Below are 12144 nucleotides of genomic sequence, written 5' to 3' on the forward strand. Positions count from 1 at the left end.
TCTTGCAAAAAGGATTTCATGATCTTTTTAAAAAATTAAGCCAGGTCTGAATCACTTATAATTGTCTTAAGTATTGAATTACATGTCTACTACTTGTTAGGGTCTATCCTTATCCATTTATTTTAGTGCAGAAACATGGCATTTTGCATGAATCATACCTTAATAATGCTACATTTTTGTAATTTTGATACAAACTCGTATCTTTAAAAACGAAAGTTTAAAGTTAGCTCAATAGTAGTCACAGTGAAAGTGTCAAAATACTTTTAAGTGCTTCCTCTAATTTCATCTGGCAAATTTCACGGGAGAAATTTCTTTGCAGAATTGCTATGCCCTGATAAATATTTCTATTTTCCATTATTAGTAAGAATTATGAAGCAAAAATTTGCTTATATTGACTCAGAATTAAAAATCAATTTTTCCCAAAGGATCTTTTTTTAAGGACTGCTGGGCAGAATATTTTTACCACCCACCCCACGCCCCTTAACCCCCCCACTGCCACCACTGATTAAGAAAATCTTATTCAGGATTATGTACCAAAAGATAAGGACCCCATGAACATAACTTTTGCGCAGTCATAAACAAAATCAGAAGCAGCACCAGGTACATGGGAAACACACGTTTTTCAATTTATACTTGCTCATGGTTCTCTTGGAGAGCCTCTGGAACTGCTTGGAAGACTGAAGGATTTCATCCCCTAGCAGCTCACACTGTTGAAGCTCAGCGTGTCTTTGGGCCAATAGCTTCATGGATTTATCTGTCACTGCTTCTATGAGGTCATCCACCTATGACAGCCAGATACAGAAAAATGAAGCCATGTGCTAGAAAGCCTTGTCCACACCCAAAGGAGGCCTGTTTTTCCTGAGAGAGAAGTTCAGGAATTGTTGGACATTTACAAGTCCCAAAGTATTAATCTAATTCAAGTCATAGCAAACAGAGCTTGAAAACATGCATTTACCACCCAGTGGCCAAGAGGATCTCATTTCTTCTCAAAAGAAGCCCATGTGTGTGCCTTCATTTTAATTGAATTCACTTAATATTTATTAGGCACACAGCACCATCCTCGGTGCCCTCAGCAATCCTGTAGCCACTCTTGAATGCCCCCCACTAACATTCCTTCATGCTAATCATTAGTTTCATCCCACATCCGCGCTGTCTAGCAGGGCTGTGCATTCAGTTAAGCCTGGCCCTCTGATGCTTTTGAAACACCAAAGTAAAAGCCTTTGTCCACTACCTGCATTTGAAGCTTTCCTACCGTCAAATCTGATTTTCGGAGGATGATTTCCGTGCTATGTTTCTTTTTTTAAAATGCTGGAAAGTGGTCTCTTTTTTGAGGAATACGGAACCTATCATAAAAATGCAAAAATACATCAGATTAAGAAGTGCCAACATGATATCTGTGACGGTGCTTAAATGAACATTCTCACCTTTGGGACATTCTCTTATAAACTGAACATTTGCCACATAACAACGTCAAGTTGGAGGTCGTATTCATATTATTCTCCACCCCCCATGTATCTCCTTTGTGCCCAGAGCTCGTTTTGAAGAGATCTATAGGGTGCAGAGAAATGAGATTGTCTGGTTCTAAGAGGAAATACAGTGTCAGGAAAAAAGCAGGTCATTTGTAAGGGGAAGAAGAAGAAATTGCTTCTGCAGCCGCTGAGCACAGAGTGTGGGGCTGTTGTAGACCAGTGCCCCAGAAAGCTCATTATCACTGGATCCAGTTGTTAATTTGGTCTCGTTTCTGCAGGTTTCCTTATTTTCATGACAGACATGTCTCCAAACATAAAAAGAAAGCTCTGGGTTCTTTTCGCTGCATGCCTGATACTCTTCCCCTGGTCCCTGGCTTGCTGGTTACAAGTACCTGTGCTACTGGAAATCATTCCTAGGTCATGGCTCCTGGCTAATATGCCCTTTTTAGTCTTATTGGGTTCACTCTTCCTTCCACTTGTGCTTAGTAATTAGCATCAGGACTATTGTGAGGCCTACACAAAGTAGGATGTGGGACCACATCTGGGTCTTGCCCTTTGCCTGAGTTTACAAATGAGTCTGCGGAACCTCCACTCTGCCCTGCCAGCTCGCCTAGGCTCAAGTGTCACTGGCAGAATCTTCCCCAGTCTGTCCAGAGTACGACTCCTCTTTTTCCTCTCTCGTAAAACCAAGTGTTTTGGGGGCTTTTTTTTCTATTAAGCACTTGGTAATTACTTAAGTTATTTCTGTGTTTGTTGAATACCACTATTAAAAAGTCAAATGCCTTGAAGGGTCAGGCAGGGTTTGCAAAACAGGCTCAGTTGGGGCTGGTGTGAACTGGAGAGAACACGCCCTCCTGCAAAGGGGGCAGGCCTCTGCGCCTGCTGCTGTTGCCCCAGGAATTATGGGCCCAGTGTTGCCAAATCCTCCTATTTTCCAAAAGGAAGTTGAAAATCCAGATTTCTGTTTGAATTTTTCTAATTTTGAAACGTGGGCCATTAATTCAAATATACTTTTGAGAACATTCTGAGAGCTAACAGTGCCATAGTTTAATGTCCATCTCCTCTATCAAACTATAAATTCCACACAAACAGGACCATGACCTTGGATCACCTTTATAGCCACCCCAAACTGCCCAGCACATAATAGGAATACGATAAGTGCAAACTTAGCACAAAAGAGGTATAATTCAAAACTAATATTGGTGCACTCTGGCAGTGACGCTCTAGAGCAGCACTGTTCGACAGAACTTTCCACAAAAATGGAAATGTTCGGGCTTCCCTGGTGGCGCAGTGGTTGAGAGTCTGCCTGCCGATGCAGGGGACGCGGGTTCGTGCCCTGGTCCGGGAAGATCCCACATGCCGCGGAGCGGCTGGGCCCGTGAGCCATGGCCGCTGAGCCTGCGCGTCCAGAGCCTGTGCTCCGCAACGGGAGAGGCCACAACAGTGAGAGGCCTGCGTACCGCAGAAAAAAAAAAAAAAGGAAATGTTCTTATCTGTGCTGTCCAGCACAACAGACACTGGCCATATATGTTTACTGAGCACTTGAAAGGTAGCTAGTGCAGCGAAGGGAATGGACTTTTATTTAATTTTAATTAATGTAAATAGTCTCACGTGGCTATTGACTACCATATTGGACAGTAGGATTAGTACCTAGCATAGTAATTAGGACTAAGCACTCCAGAGCCAGGTCTTCTGCTGTTTGAAGCCTGGCTCTTCCAATTACCTGGGCCAATTACTTAACCTCTCGTTGCCACCCCTAAAATAATATCCTACATACTGTAGTAACCTACTGCTCTCTACCTTATAGGGCTGTCGTTAAGGATTAACTGAGTTGGTATTTTTAAAGCACTGAGAACAGGGCCTGGAACATAGTCAGCTTTAAGTAAATGCTTATTATATCTAAAGTAATGATAGTATTTCAGGGTTCTATTAAAAAAATAGTCTGTGACTGCCTGGAGGGGTGGGATAGGGAGGGTGGGAGGGAGGGAGGCGCAAGAGGGAAGGGATATGGGAACAGATGTATATGTATAACTGATTCACTTTGTTATAAAGCAGAAACTAACACACCATTGTGAAGCAATTATACTCCAATAAAGTTGTAAAAAAAAAAAAAAGTCTGGGCAATTTAGGCTAAAACTTGATAAGTACAGGTAAGTACAAGCTTTGGGTTGGAGAGTCCTGGATCACCTAGTGCTGTACTGTCTATACTATACATATGGCTATTTGTATTCTAATTTCAATTACAATGAAATAAAATTTAAAATTCAGCTCCTCAGTTGCACTGGCCATATTCCAAAGCCTGAAAAAGCCACACGTGTTAATGGCTACTATTTTGGACAAATGTACACTTGCATCCTTGCAGAAATTCTATTGGGTTGGTCTAGAGAATTCCTCTCCACATGTACGCATGATAGGCCAGGTGCTAATATACTAATGAGTCTTGATATTTGAACAGCTGACAAAGTCAATATAAAGCTGTAAACTCCACTGTTGCCCAGAGTGTAGCAGAAGCTGGACAGTTTGAGCTCAGAACTAGAGGAATCAGAACTCGAAAGTCCACATTCTGTGCCCTAAACTCTGGGAGTGGAGACACACAAGTAGCAGCTTTAAATGCTTTATGATGAGGGACTTGCATTGGGAGAGAACTTGGTTTTTACAACATCCCTAAACCCTGACTTACTGATAAGTCTTTAGAGGCGAGTTTGTTTTAGCATTTTACCTTCTGCAGTCCTGAGGGAAGGGATGTCACAGATAACCGCTTGGTGGTTCTCCTGGCTCGGAGGAGTGTACTCCCTTGGGTTATCTCCTCTGTCTCTGCTTTTACAACATCAAGTTGTATAGTTGCTTAGAGAGAAGGGGAAGAAAAAAACAGACAATCTTGAAGGATCACAGTAATAAACATATGCTCCCTATTAGAAACTCTCCTGAAAAGCCAGCATCACATGCTGTCTCAGTGGCTTTTTTCTTTGGGGTTAAAAATTAAAAATGGATTTGTTTTGCTGAAGCTTACACTTTCTCCTGAACATGTGCCTTTTCTTGCGGTCATGACCTCAGTGGTCACCAACCCATCTTAACAAGGTGGTTTCCTGTCTTTGAGACTTCAGTTTTGACCTCTGTTGCCTTTCCCTGTAACTCTTGTGGAATCTGGAAAAGTAACCCTCTAATGTGTAAGACAGTCCCTTGAGTATTTGCTCTTGACAAAAGCCAAGTTTAAATCTACTCTGCAACAAAGTGGCACAAGTCTCAGTCATTCACATACCATCTTAATAGTTTTTCCCACATTCCAGGAGCCCCGTGAACGCTAGAGCCCTTAATATTTTTCTCTATCAATTCAATTCTTAACACAATAAGTGTACTTATAAAGGAAACTTAAAACACTACCATAAATCAAAAACCAATGTCATAAATATAGGCACTGAGACTAGTATGGTAAAACCAAAACCATGTTATTGCCTGCCGAAGGCACTAAACTCGAGGTTACTCTCTTTTTTACTAAAACAGAAAAGGGCAGGAAATGAGGCTTTTTCCTTGTTGTAGTCAAAGGGATCGACAGGGTCATTTGGAAAAAGGGTTTTGCAGCTTGTTCTGTTTCAGTGTCTTCAAGCTGTGCGCAGCACCTAAAATCAACTTACCTGCTTTAGGTCCATTGATAACCACCTCTGGGAGCCGTGGTTCCTCGTCTCAGTGACTGGTGGCTCCACTTTCAAAGCAGATGCTCAACCCAGGGACCCTTCCTTCTCCCATGCCACTCACCCCCAAATCTTGCAACTTCTACCTATGAATATTTCTCCCTTAATCTCACCATCCCCACTGCCACGACTCGTCCAAGCTATTATCATCCCTTGCCTGAACGAATGTAAGAGCCTGTTTATTGTTCCTTCTGCATCTCTTCTTGCTCTCCTTCCATCCAGTCTCTACCCTGCAGTCTCAGCTAACTTTAAAAAATGCCAAACAGATTACATAAATCACCAGCTTGAAAATATTTGATGGTTTCTTATCACCCTTAGGGAAAGTTAAAATTTCTTAACATGGCTTACAGACACCCTTACCACCTTATTCGCCAGCCTCTCCCCGGCTGGATTACTTTAATTTCTTAATTACGCCCAGGGCTCTCTTGATGTTGGGACCTGAAAGTGCTCTCCCCTCTTCCTGGGAAACTGTTCTCACCACTCTTTCCTTATCTAACTCTAGTTGTCCCTCAGATCTCATCTGAGTTGTTCCTTCCTCAGAGAGGCCTTTCCTGAGCCCCCTCCCCTAAATTAGCATCCATGATGTGTACCCATAGTGCCTTCTGCTTCTACTTTGCATCAGAGGTAATTATCTGCATAATGCTGGAATGTCCCTCTGTGCTGTAACTCCAGGAGGGTAGGGACCACCACATGGTCTATCCATCTGCTACTGGCAGTTCTATCTGCTACTCTATCTCTAATAGTGGGGCTGGCATATAATAATTATTTACTAAATTTTTGTTGAAAAAGTAATGAGGGTCAACAGGGATGAGCAACTGTCTTTTGGTCACAGCTGAGGGTCAGAATGTTTGAGTGGAAGCCTGAAGGATGGGCGAGTTTCTTGGAAAAATCTTAGTGTAGAGATTTGTTATTCCAACTAAGATGAAAATAAGCCAATGCATGGGATGAGGGGGAAGATTTTGGTCCTGTTTTCTGCTGGACTCTCCAACTCCAGCCCCATCAGTATATAAGCATGTCCTCTTTTTTTTTTTTTGCGGTACGCAGGCCTCTCACTGTTGTGGCCTCTCCCGTTGCGGAGCACAGGCTCTGGACGTGCAGGCTCAGTGGCCGTGGCTCACGGGCCCAGCCGCTCCGTGGCATGTGGGATCTTCCTGGACCGGGGCACGAACCCGTGTCCCCTGCATCGGCAGGCGGACTCTCAACCACTGTGCCACCAGGGAAGCCCAGCATGTCCTCTTTGCTATTTTTAACAGAAATAGGCAGGTCAATCCATACCAGGTAATTGCTACATGCTTGGATCCTTGTAATAGTGACTGCTTTTTCCAGAAGAGAGAGTTTGTTTGAAAGGGCAATCAGTCAGCTGGAAGCCATCATTTTTGTTTTTTTGGGTTTTTTTTTCTGGAAAAAGTATTCACTAGGCTTGCAGCCTTATAACCATGTGAAATTTGAAGGTATGTTTGAATTTCCTATATATACATAAGGATTTTATATGTTTCTGGATGCTGTGCTATAAAGGGTATTAGAAACCTACAAAGGATATTCATGGCAGTGAAGCTCTTCTGTATGATATTATAATGAGAGACACATTACATGGTGGGTTTTTCAAACCCATAGAAGTGTGCAGGGCAAAGAGTGAACCCTAATGTAAACTGTGGACTATACTTAATAGTAATATATTAATATTGGCTCATCAATTGTAACAAATGTACCATGCTAAGGCAAGATGTTAATAACAGAGGAAACTATGAGGGTAGGGTAAGGAGAAAGAGGTATATGGGAGCTAACTTTCTGTATTTTCTGCCCAATTTTCCAGTAAACCTAAAACTGCTCTAAAAAGTAAGGTCTATTAATTTTAAAAAGCTACAGAGGAGAATGCAAATAGTAGTAGTATTGTTAGTCATCTCTCATTAGGGCCCCCCCAAAACAGCATCACCACGTTGCAAAAATGACAAAGTTAACCGTTCAAACGCTGATTCTTCACAAGGTACATGGGAAGTAGACACAACAAAATAAAACTTCCTTTCTGACATACCGATCATAGGTTTTAAAAATAGAATTCTTACCACGCCCTCTTCTGTTAGAAGAAGCCATTTGAAAGTCTGCCTCACTCCTTTCTCCAGAAACAAAACAAAACAAAATCCCACTTTGGTCTGATTTTCTAATATATGTGTATGTGTATATGCATATACACATACATATGCCTATGCATGCATCTGTATTTAAATGAAAAGTAGCTTTAGACTGATGAGAACCACTGATTAATTGGACTGGGAGGGACCTCAAAGGTGATCTAATTCAGAGCTTTTCAAATTGCATGTACATCCGAGTCACCTGGGGGTCTTTCTAAAATGCAGATTCTAACTCAGTAGACCTGGGTGGGGCCTGAGCTTCTGCATTTCAGATCAGCTCCCAGGAGATGCCATACTTGGGGTAGCAAGAAAAGCCATCCTAATGTCATTTTTCCTCTTGGCCTTGACACTTAACCATATGTTGCCTTTGCTTACCATCCTGTGAGAGCTTTCTCATTCTTGGTTTGGTAAACAACTTGGGCGATGGAAGCGCCTTGACAATTCTAGGAAGAAGGCTCTGCGTATTTGAAAGGAGGGTTTCCTTAGGGTTAGTGGAGCCCTCTCTGCTGACACTTGCTGGCTTGCTTCTGTACTTGTGTGATAGCATCCTCCCCCAAAAAGTCTTCACTTTCTTGACCAAATCTCTTTTCTGATTTTGCTGGCTTTCATGAAAGTCCATGTCACTCTCATTGGATGATTCCTCTTTGGGGACCAATACATTTTGTTTTACTAAGTTGGTAGACACAGCTCTATGCCATCTGAACAAAAGAAAAATAATTTGTATCAAGGAAATTGAAAAGTTAAAAAAAAAAGGTATCATTTAAATCATTAAAATCCACTGCAAATGTGAAAAAAATTATACAGTTGCAAAAAATAAGTTTGAAGACCCAAATCACAGAAGAATAAAGCCAAAGCAACTACTTGGAGTTTTGTTGCCAAACTCTAGAAGTGCATTCTGGCCACCATCTCATTTAATCCTCACAGCAGGTAGGTTATCTTATTATCTTCATTTTACTAATGAGTAAACTGAGACATAGAGAGATTAATTTAATTGACCAAGCATAGAAGACAGATTTTAATCTTGGTTTGTGATTGTTAAATTATATTACCTCATATTGGCAAATTGGAGAACTTATTTCAGTAATGATTTGAGATAGTTTTTGCTGGATTTAGTGGTTCCCAGGCTACAGTGATGAGAGATGAAAGAGTCTGCTAGGGTAGTCAATAAAGCATATAGTCTCCAAGGTCCTATAAACACTGCATTTACATAGAATACTCATTTAGAGAGAATAATTCTAAATGCATTATTTCCAAAATTCCAAATAGTCATATAGCATCTTCATCATTTTTGCATATTTTAGTAATTTTTGCATATTTTAGTAAATAGGTAACACTTCTTAATAGAATTCTATGTGCTAAACACTCATCTAAGTTCCTTCATATGTATTACACAATTTAATCCTCCTACTGTCCTCTCCATTTCACAAATGAGGAAATTAAAAGTTGGAAAGATTAAATAAGATTAAATAACTTATGCCCAGACAATCTGACCCCAAAGTCTGTGTTGTTATCCTCTGTGCTAGGTAAATATCATCCATTCCATGATACCCTGATTTACCTAATATTCTTCCTCAATTAACTGGTTTTTGTTAGTTTCCTCCAAAGCAACAATATCCATAAAATCCCAGGGATTTAAAAAAATTAAACTTTTTATTTCGAGATAATTGTAGTTTCACATGCATTTGTAATAAATAATACAGGGAGATTCTCTGTGTACTCTTTACCCAGTTTCCCCCAATAGCAAACTCCTGCAAAACTAAAATACATTGGCACAACCAGGATATTGACACTGATACTGTCAAGATACCGAACATTTCCATCACCACCAGGATCCTTCATGTTTTATAGCCACACCCACTTCCCACTCACCCCTACCTTTTCCTTAAACCCTGGCAATCACTAAGCTGTCCTCCATGTGTATAATCTATGTCCTTTCAAGAAGGTACTATAAATGGAACCATACAGCATATGGTTGACCCTGGAACGCATGGGTCTGAACTGTGCAGTTCTACTTACATGCAAATTTTTTTCAATAGTAAGTACTACATGATCCATGGTCAGTTGAGTCTGTGGATGTGGAACCTTAGACACCAAGGAACTGCAGATATGGAGGACTGACTCTAGGTTATACACGGATTTTTGACTGTGCAGATGGCTGGCATCCCTAACCCATTCTTTGTTCAAGAGTCACCTGTAAAATCTTCTGGGGTTTACTTTTTTCATTCAGCATAATTCTCCAGAGATTCATTCAGGTTGTTGTGCTTATCAATATTCTATTCCTCTTTATTGCTGAGTAACATTCCATGATGTGGATGTACCAAACTTTGTCTAACCATTCACTCATTGGAAGACATTTGGGTAGTTTCCAATTTGGGGCCATTATGAATAAAGCTACTATAAACGTGTGTACAAGTTTTTGTGTGAGCATAAATTCATTTCTTTGGGTGAAATCCCAGGTTTTATATTATATTATGTTACATTATATTTATAATACATGTAATACATATTTCTAATGAGGATATAAATAAATTCATAACTATTAAAAACATTTTTCATATACTACTTAAACTATGTCAAGTCCTACCAGTAGCAAAATACCAACCTCCAGAAAAACACTATTCTCAGTTGAACCTAAATCATTCAGCTTCTCTGTCCTTATGCAGGAGAAGTAGTTCAGCCCACTAAATAGTTCAGCCCAAGCACTGGAGTTAAATGGTTTGGTTCAAACCAGCACCATACTTCCTAACTGTGTGATCTTGGCCATGTTATTTAACATCTATAAGCTTCAGTTTTCTCATTTGAAAATAGGTATGTTGTTCTCAGGAATGTACAAATAAAATAATTTATGTGCTTGGAACCTGATAATACATTCAATAAATAGCTTTTATTACCATGTGGAACAGATCTGTGTGGAAAAAATTTCAAAGGCAAGAAGGGAGTGCAAGCTAAGAGGTCAAAAGAAGGGAGCCCTCATTGGCTAGCAGCCTCCTTTGTGGGACCAAGGACGTTGAGTTCTGTCAGTTGTACGTACACACACACACACACACACACACTCACGAGGTGGTATTATTCACATTCATTATAGTTGAGCATAGTTACTATAATACAATAACTTTCCAGCAGAGGGCAGTCAAGTGTCCTAAGGAAGGGGTACCATATTCTAATTTGCCCAAAGGTCATTTGCGGGCCAAGACTAATTTCCCATGGACCCTTCTGAGAATCTTTTAATAAAGCCATCTGTTTCTACTACCATAAATACACATACACATGGAAATACAATTCAGGAGGTTCAGGAACCCCCAAGGCCATCCATGCAACCCCTCAAATAAAAAGCCCTGCCCTAAGCAGTTTCTGAATCTCTAGAATGCCTCTCCCATTCCCATCCCTCCACCCTTATTCCCAGTCTATTTATAAAATAATTAACAAATGTAATTTTGCTCCAGAGCCTAGGAATAGACCTGCTGCCATTGCTGTTATGGAAAGAATCCTTTCTTTCCTAAGCTTTTAAGTATCTTGGTTGGTTGTGAATTTATTTGGTTGTATTGCCTCTCCTTTTAACCCCCATTTCTTACTGAAAGTGGAAATCTCTGCAAAATTTCATTTTGCCTGTGGAAGTTCAGAAGTCTGATCTTTGATGCTTCAGGTCTCATGAAAACACCTCATTTCTACCTATCTAAACTACTGCTCATGAACCTGGTAAGAAAGAAGACACCCTGCCCTCAAAATTGGAAAATAATTCATCTCGCTGACTTTCCAAATTAAAATGTATTATTTTTGGAGTATTTCATGCTTGTCTTCATGGTTTTGCCATTGGCAAGAAAAATTAGGTATAAGACAGTTTTAAGGTTACATTAAAGAGCATGCACATGGGTGAAATACAATTAGTATGTATTTCAGCAGCCAAAATTGCTGGAAAAGGGAACAGAAAGAGCATTGCTCATGAACTCATCTTGAAAAATGCACTACTGAATTTTCAAAATAATAGTATTTGCTGTCTAAAATTGTGAGACTGAAATATTAACTATCTGCTTATTTTAGTATAATATGCAACATTAAAACTCAAATTCACGTGGAAAGGAAAGGTTTTCCCCATTACAATGAAGACTTTTCTAATCACAAAATGAAGCTTCCATTGTGGCACTAGGTTCTCTGATCCAGTGTATAAATGCTGTCTCCTCTTCCTCTAATCCATACAGAGCCTTCATTTCTGAATGCAATGCTTCAAAAGAGATGCTACCTTTTCTAATCATCACGGTGAATATTGGTCAATGCAAAATCCAAAGAATCTCACTCAAGAGAGAAGAAAATGAGTCCCAGCTTCCTACCTTTCAATCCCTTTCCTTTTGAATGAGCCATTTCTCTTTCTGGGTTGCTGAAATCTTCGGTACCGGCCAACTCTTCCGTAAGCAACCTTAATGGGCTCTGGTGTATATAGGTGAGGATGGTCCATTGCTATCAACTTCACCTGTTTTGGATTTCTTTAGCTCTTGAGCTCACAAACTTCAAAACAAAATTATGCAGTGAGTGACTGAGGCGCTTTTAACTTCTGGGCTGTTTGGGGTAAAGTACGTAGGAAATTTTTGGAATTGCTTCCTGATTCCCTTTAAGGTGTTAGAGACATCATTTGTTGGACCAGCCCTGTTTACCACTTCACAGAGGTCACCAGTGATGCATTTGACAGAGCGGTGGGAAATTCCCTTTCCTGTTGTGAACTTCTGGGCAAGGCAGAGGCAGAACAGGTGACCTGATTGTCTAACCACTGCCATTTGGGTTGGTAATAAAATAATCACACACCAATTGATTATCACAGTCAGGTGTGCATGTTTGAATTCCGAAGAGGGCAGAACCAGAACCAAT

General features: G+C 40.4%; 1 protein-coding gene across 1 annotated transcript; it reads right to left on the reverse strand.

Moving 5' to 3' along the window:
• Window positions 1-12: 12 nt before the first annotated feature.
• LOC309814074 (uncharacterized protein C3orf49) lies at window positions 13-11737 on the reverse strand (the record flags this gene model as incomplete). The annotated part of the gene is given in 6 exon segments (XM_082639442.1): window positions 13-782; window positions 1232-1301; window positions 1303-1343; window positions 4189-4313; window positions 7663-7985; window positions 11613-11737. Coding segments are annotated over 6 exon segments (882 nt in total). The 3' UTR covers window positions 13-584.
• Window positions 11738-12144: the final 407 nt, after the last annotated feature.

This window comes from Mesoplodon mirus (genome assembly GCF_964341445.2).
Source record: "Mesoplodon mirus genome assembly, chromosome: 12".
In the NCBI taxonomy this organism is placed as follows: domain Eukaryota; kingdom Metazoa; phylum Chordata; class Mammalia; order Artiodactyla; family Ziphiidae; genus Mesoplodon; species Mesoplodon mirus.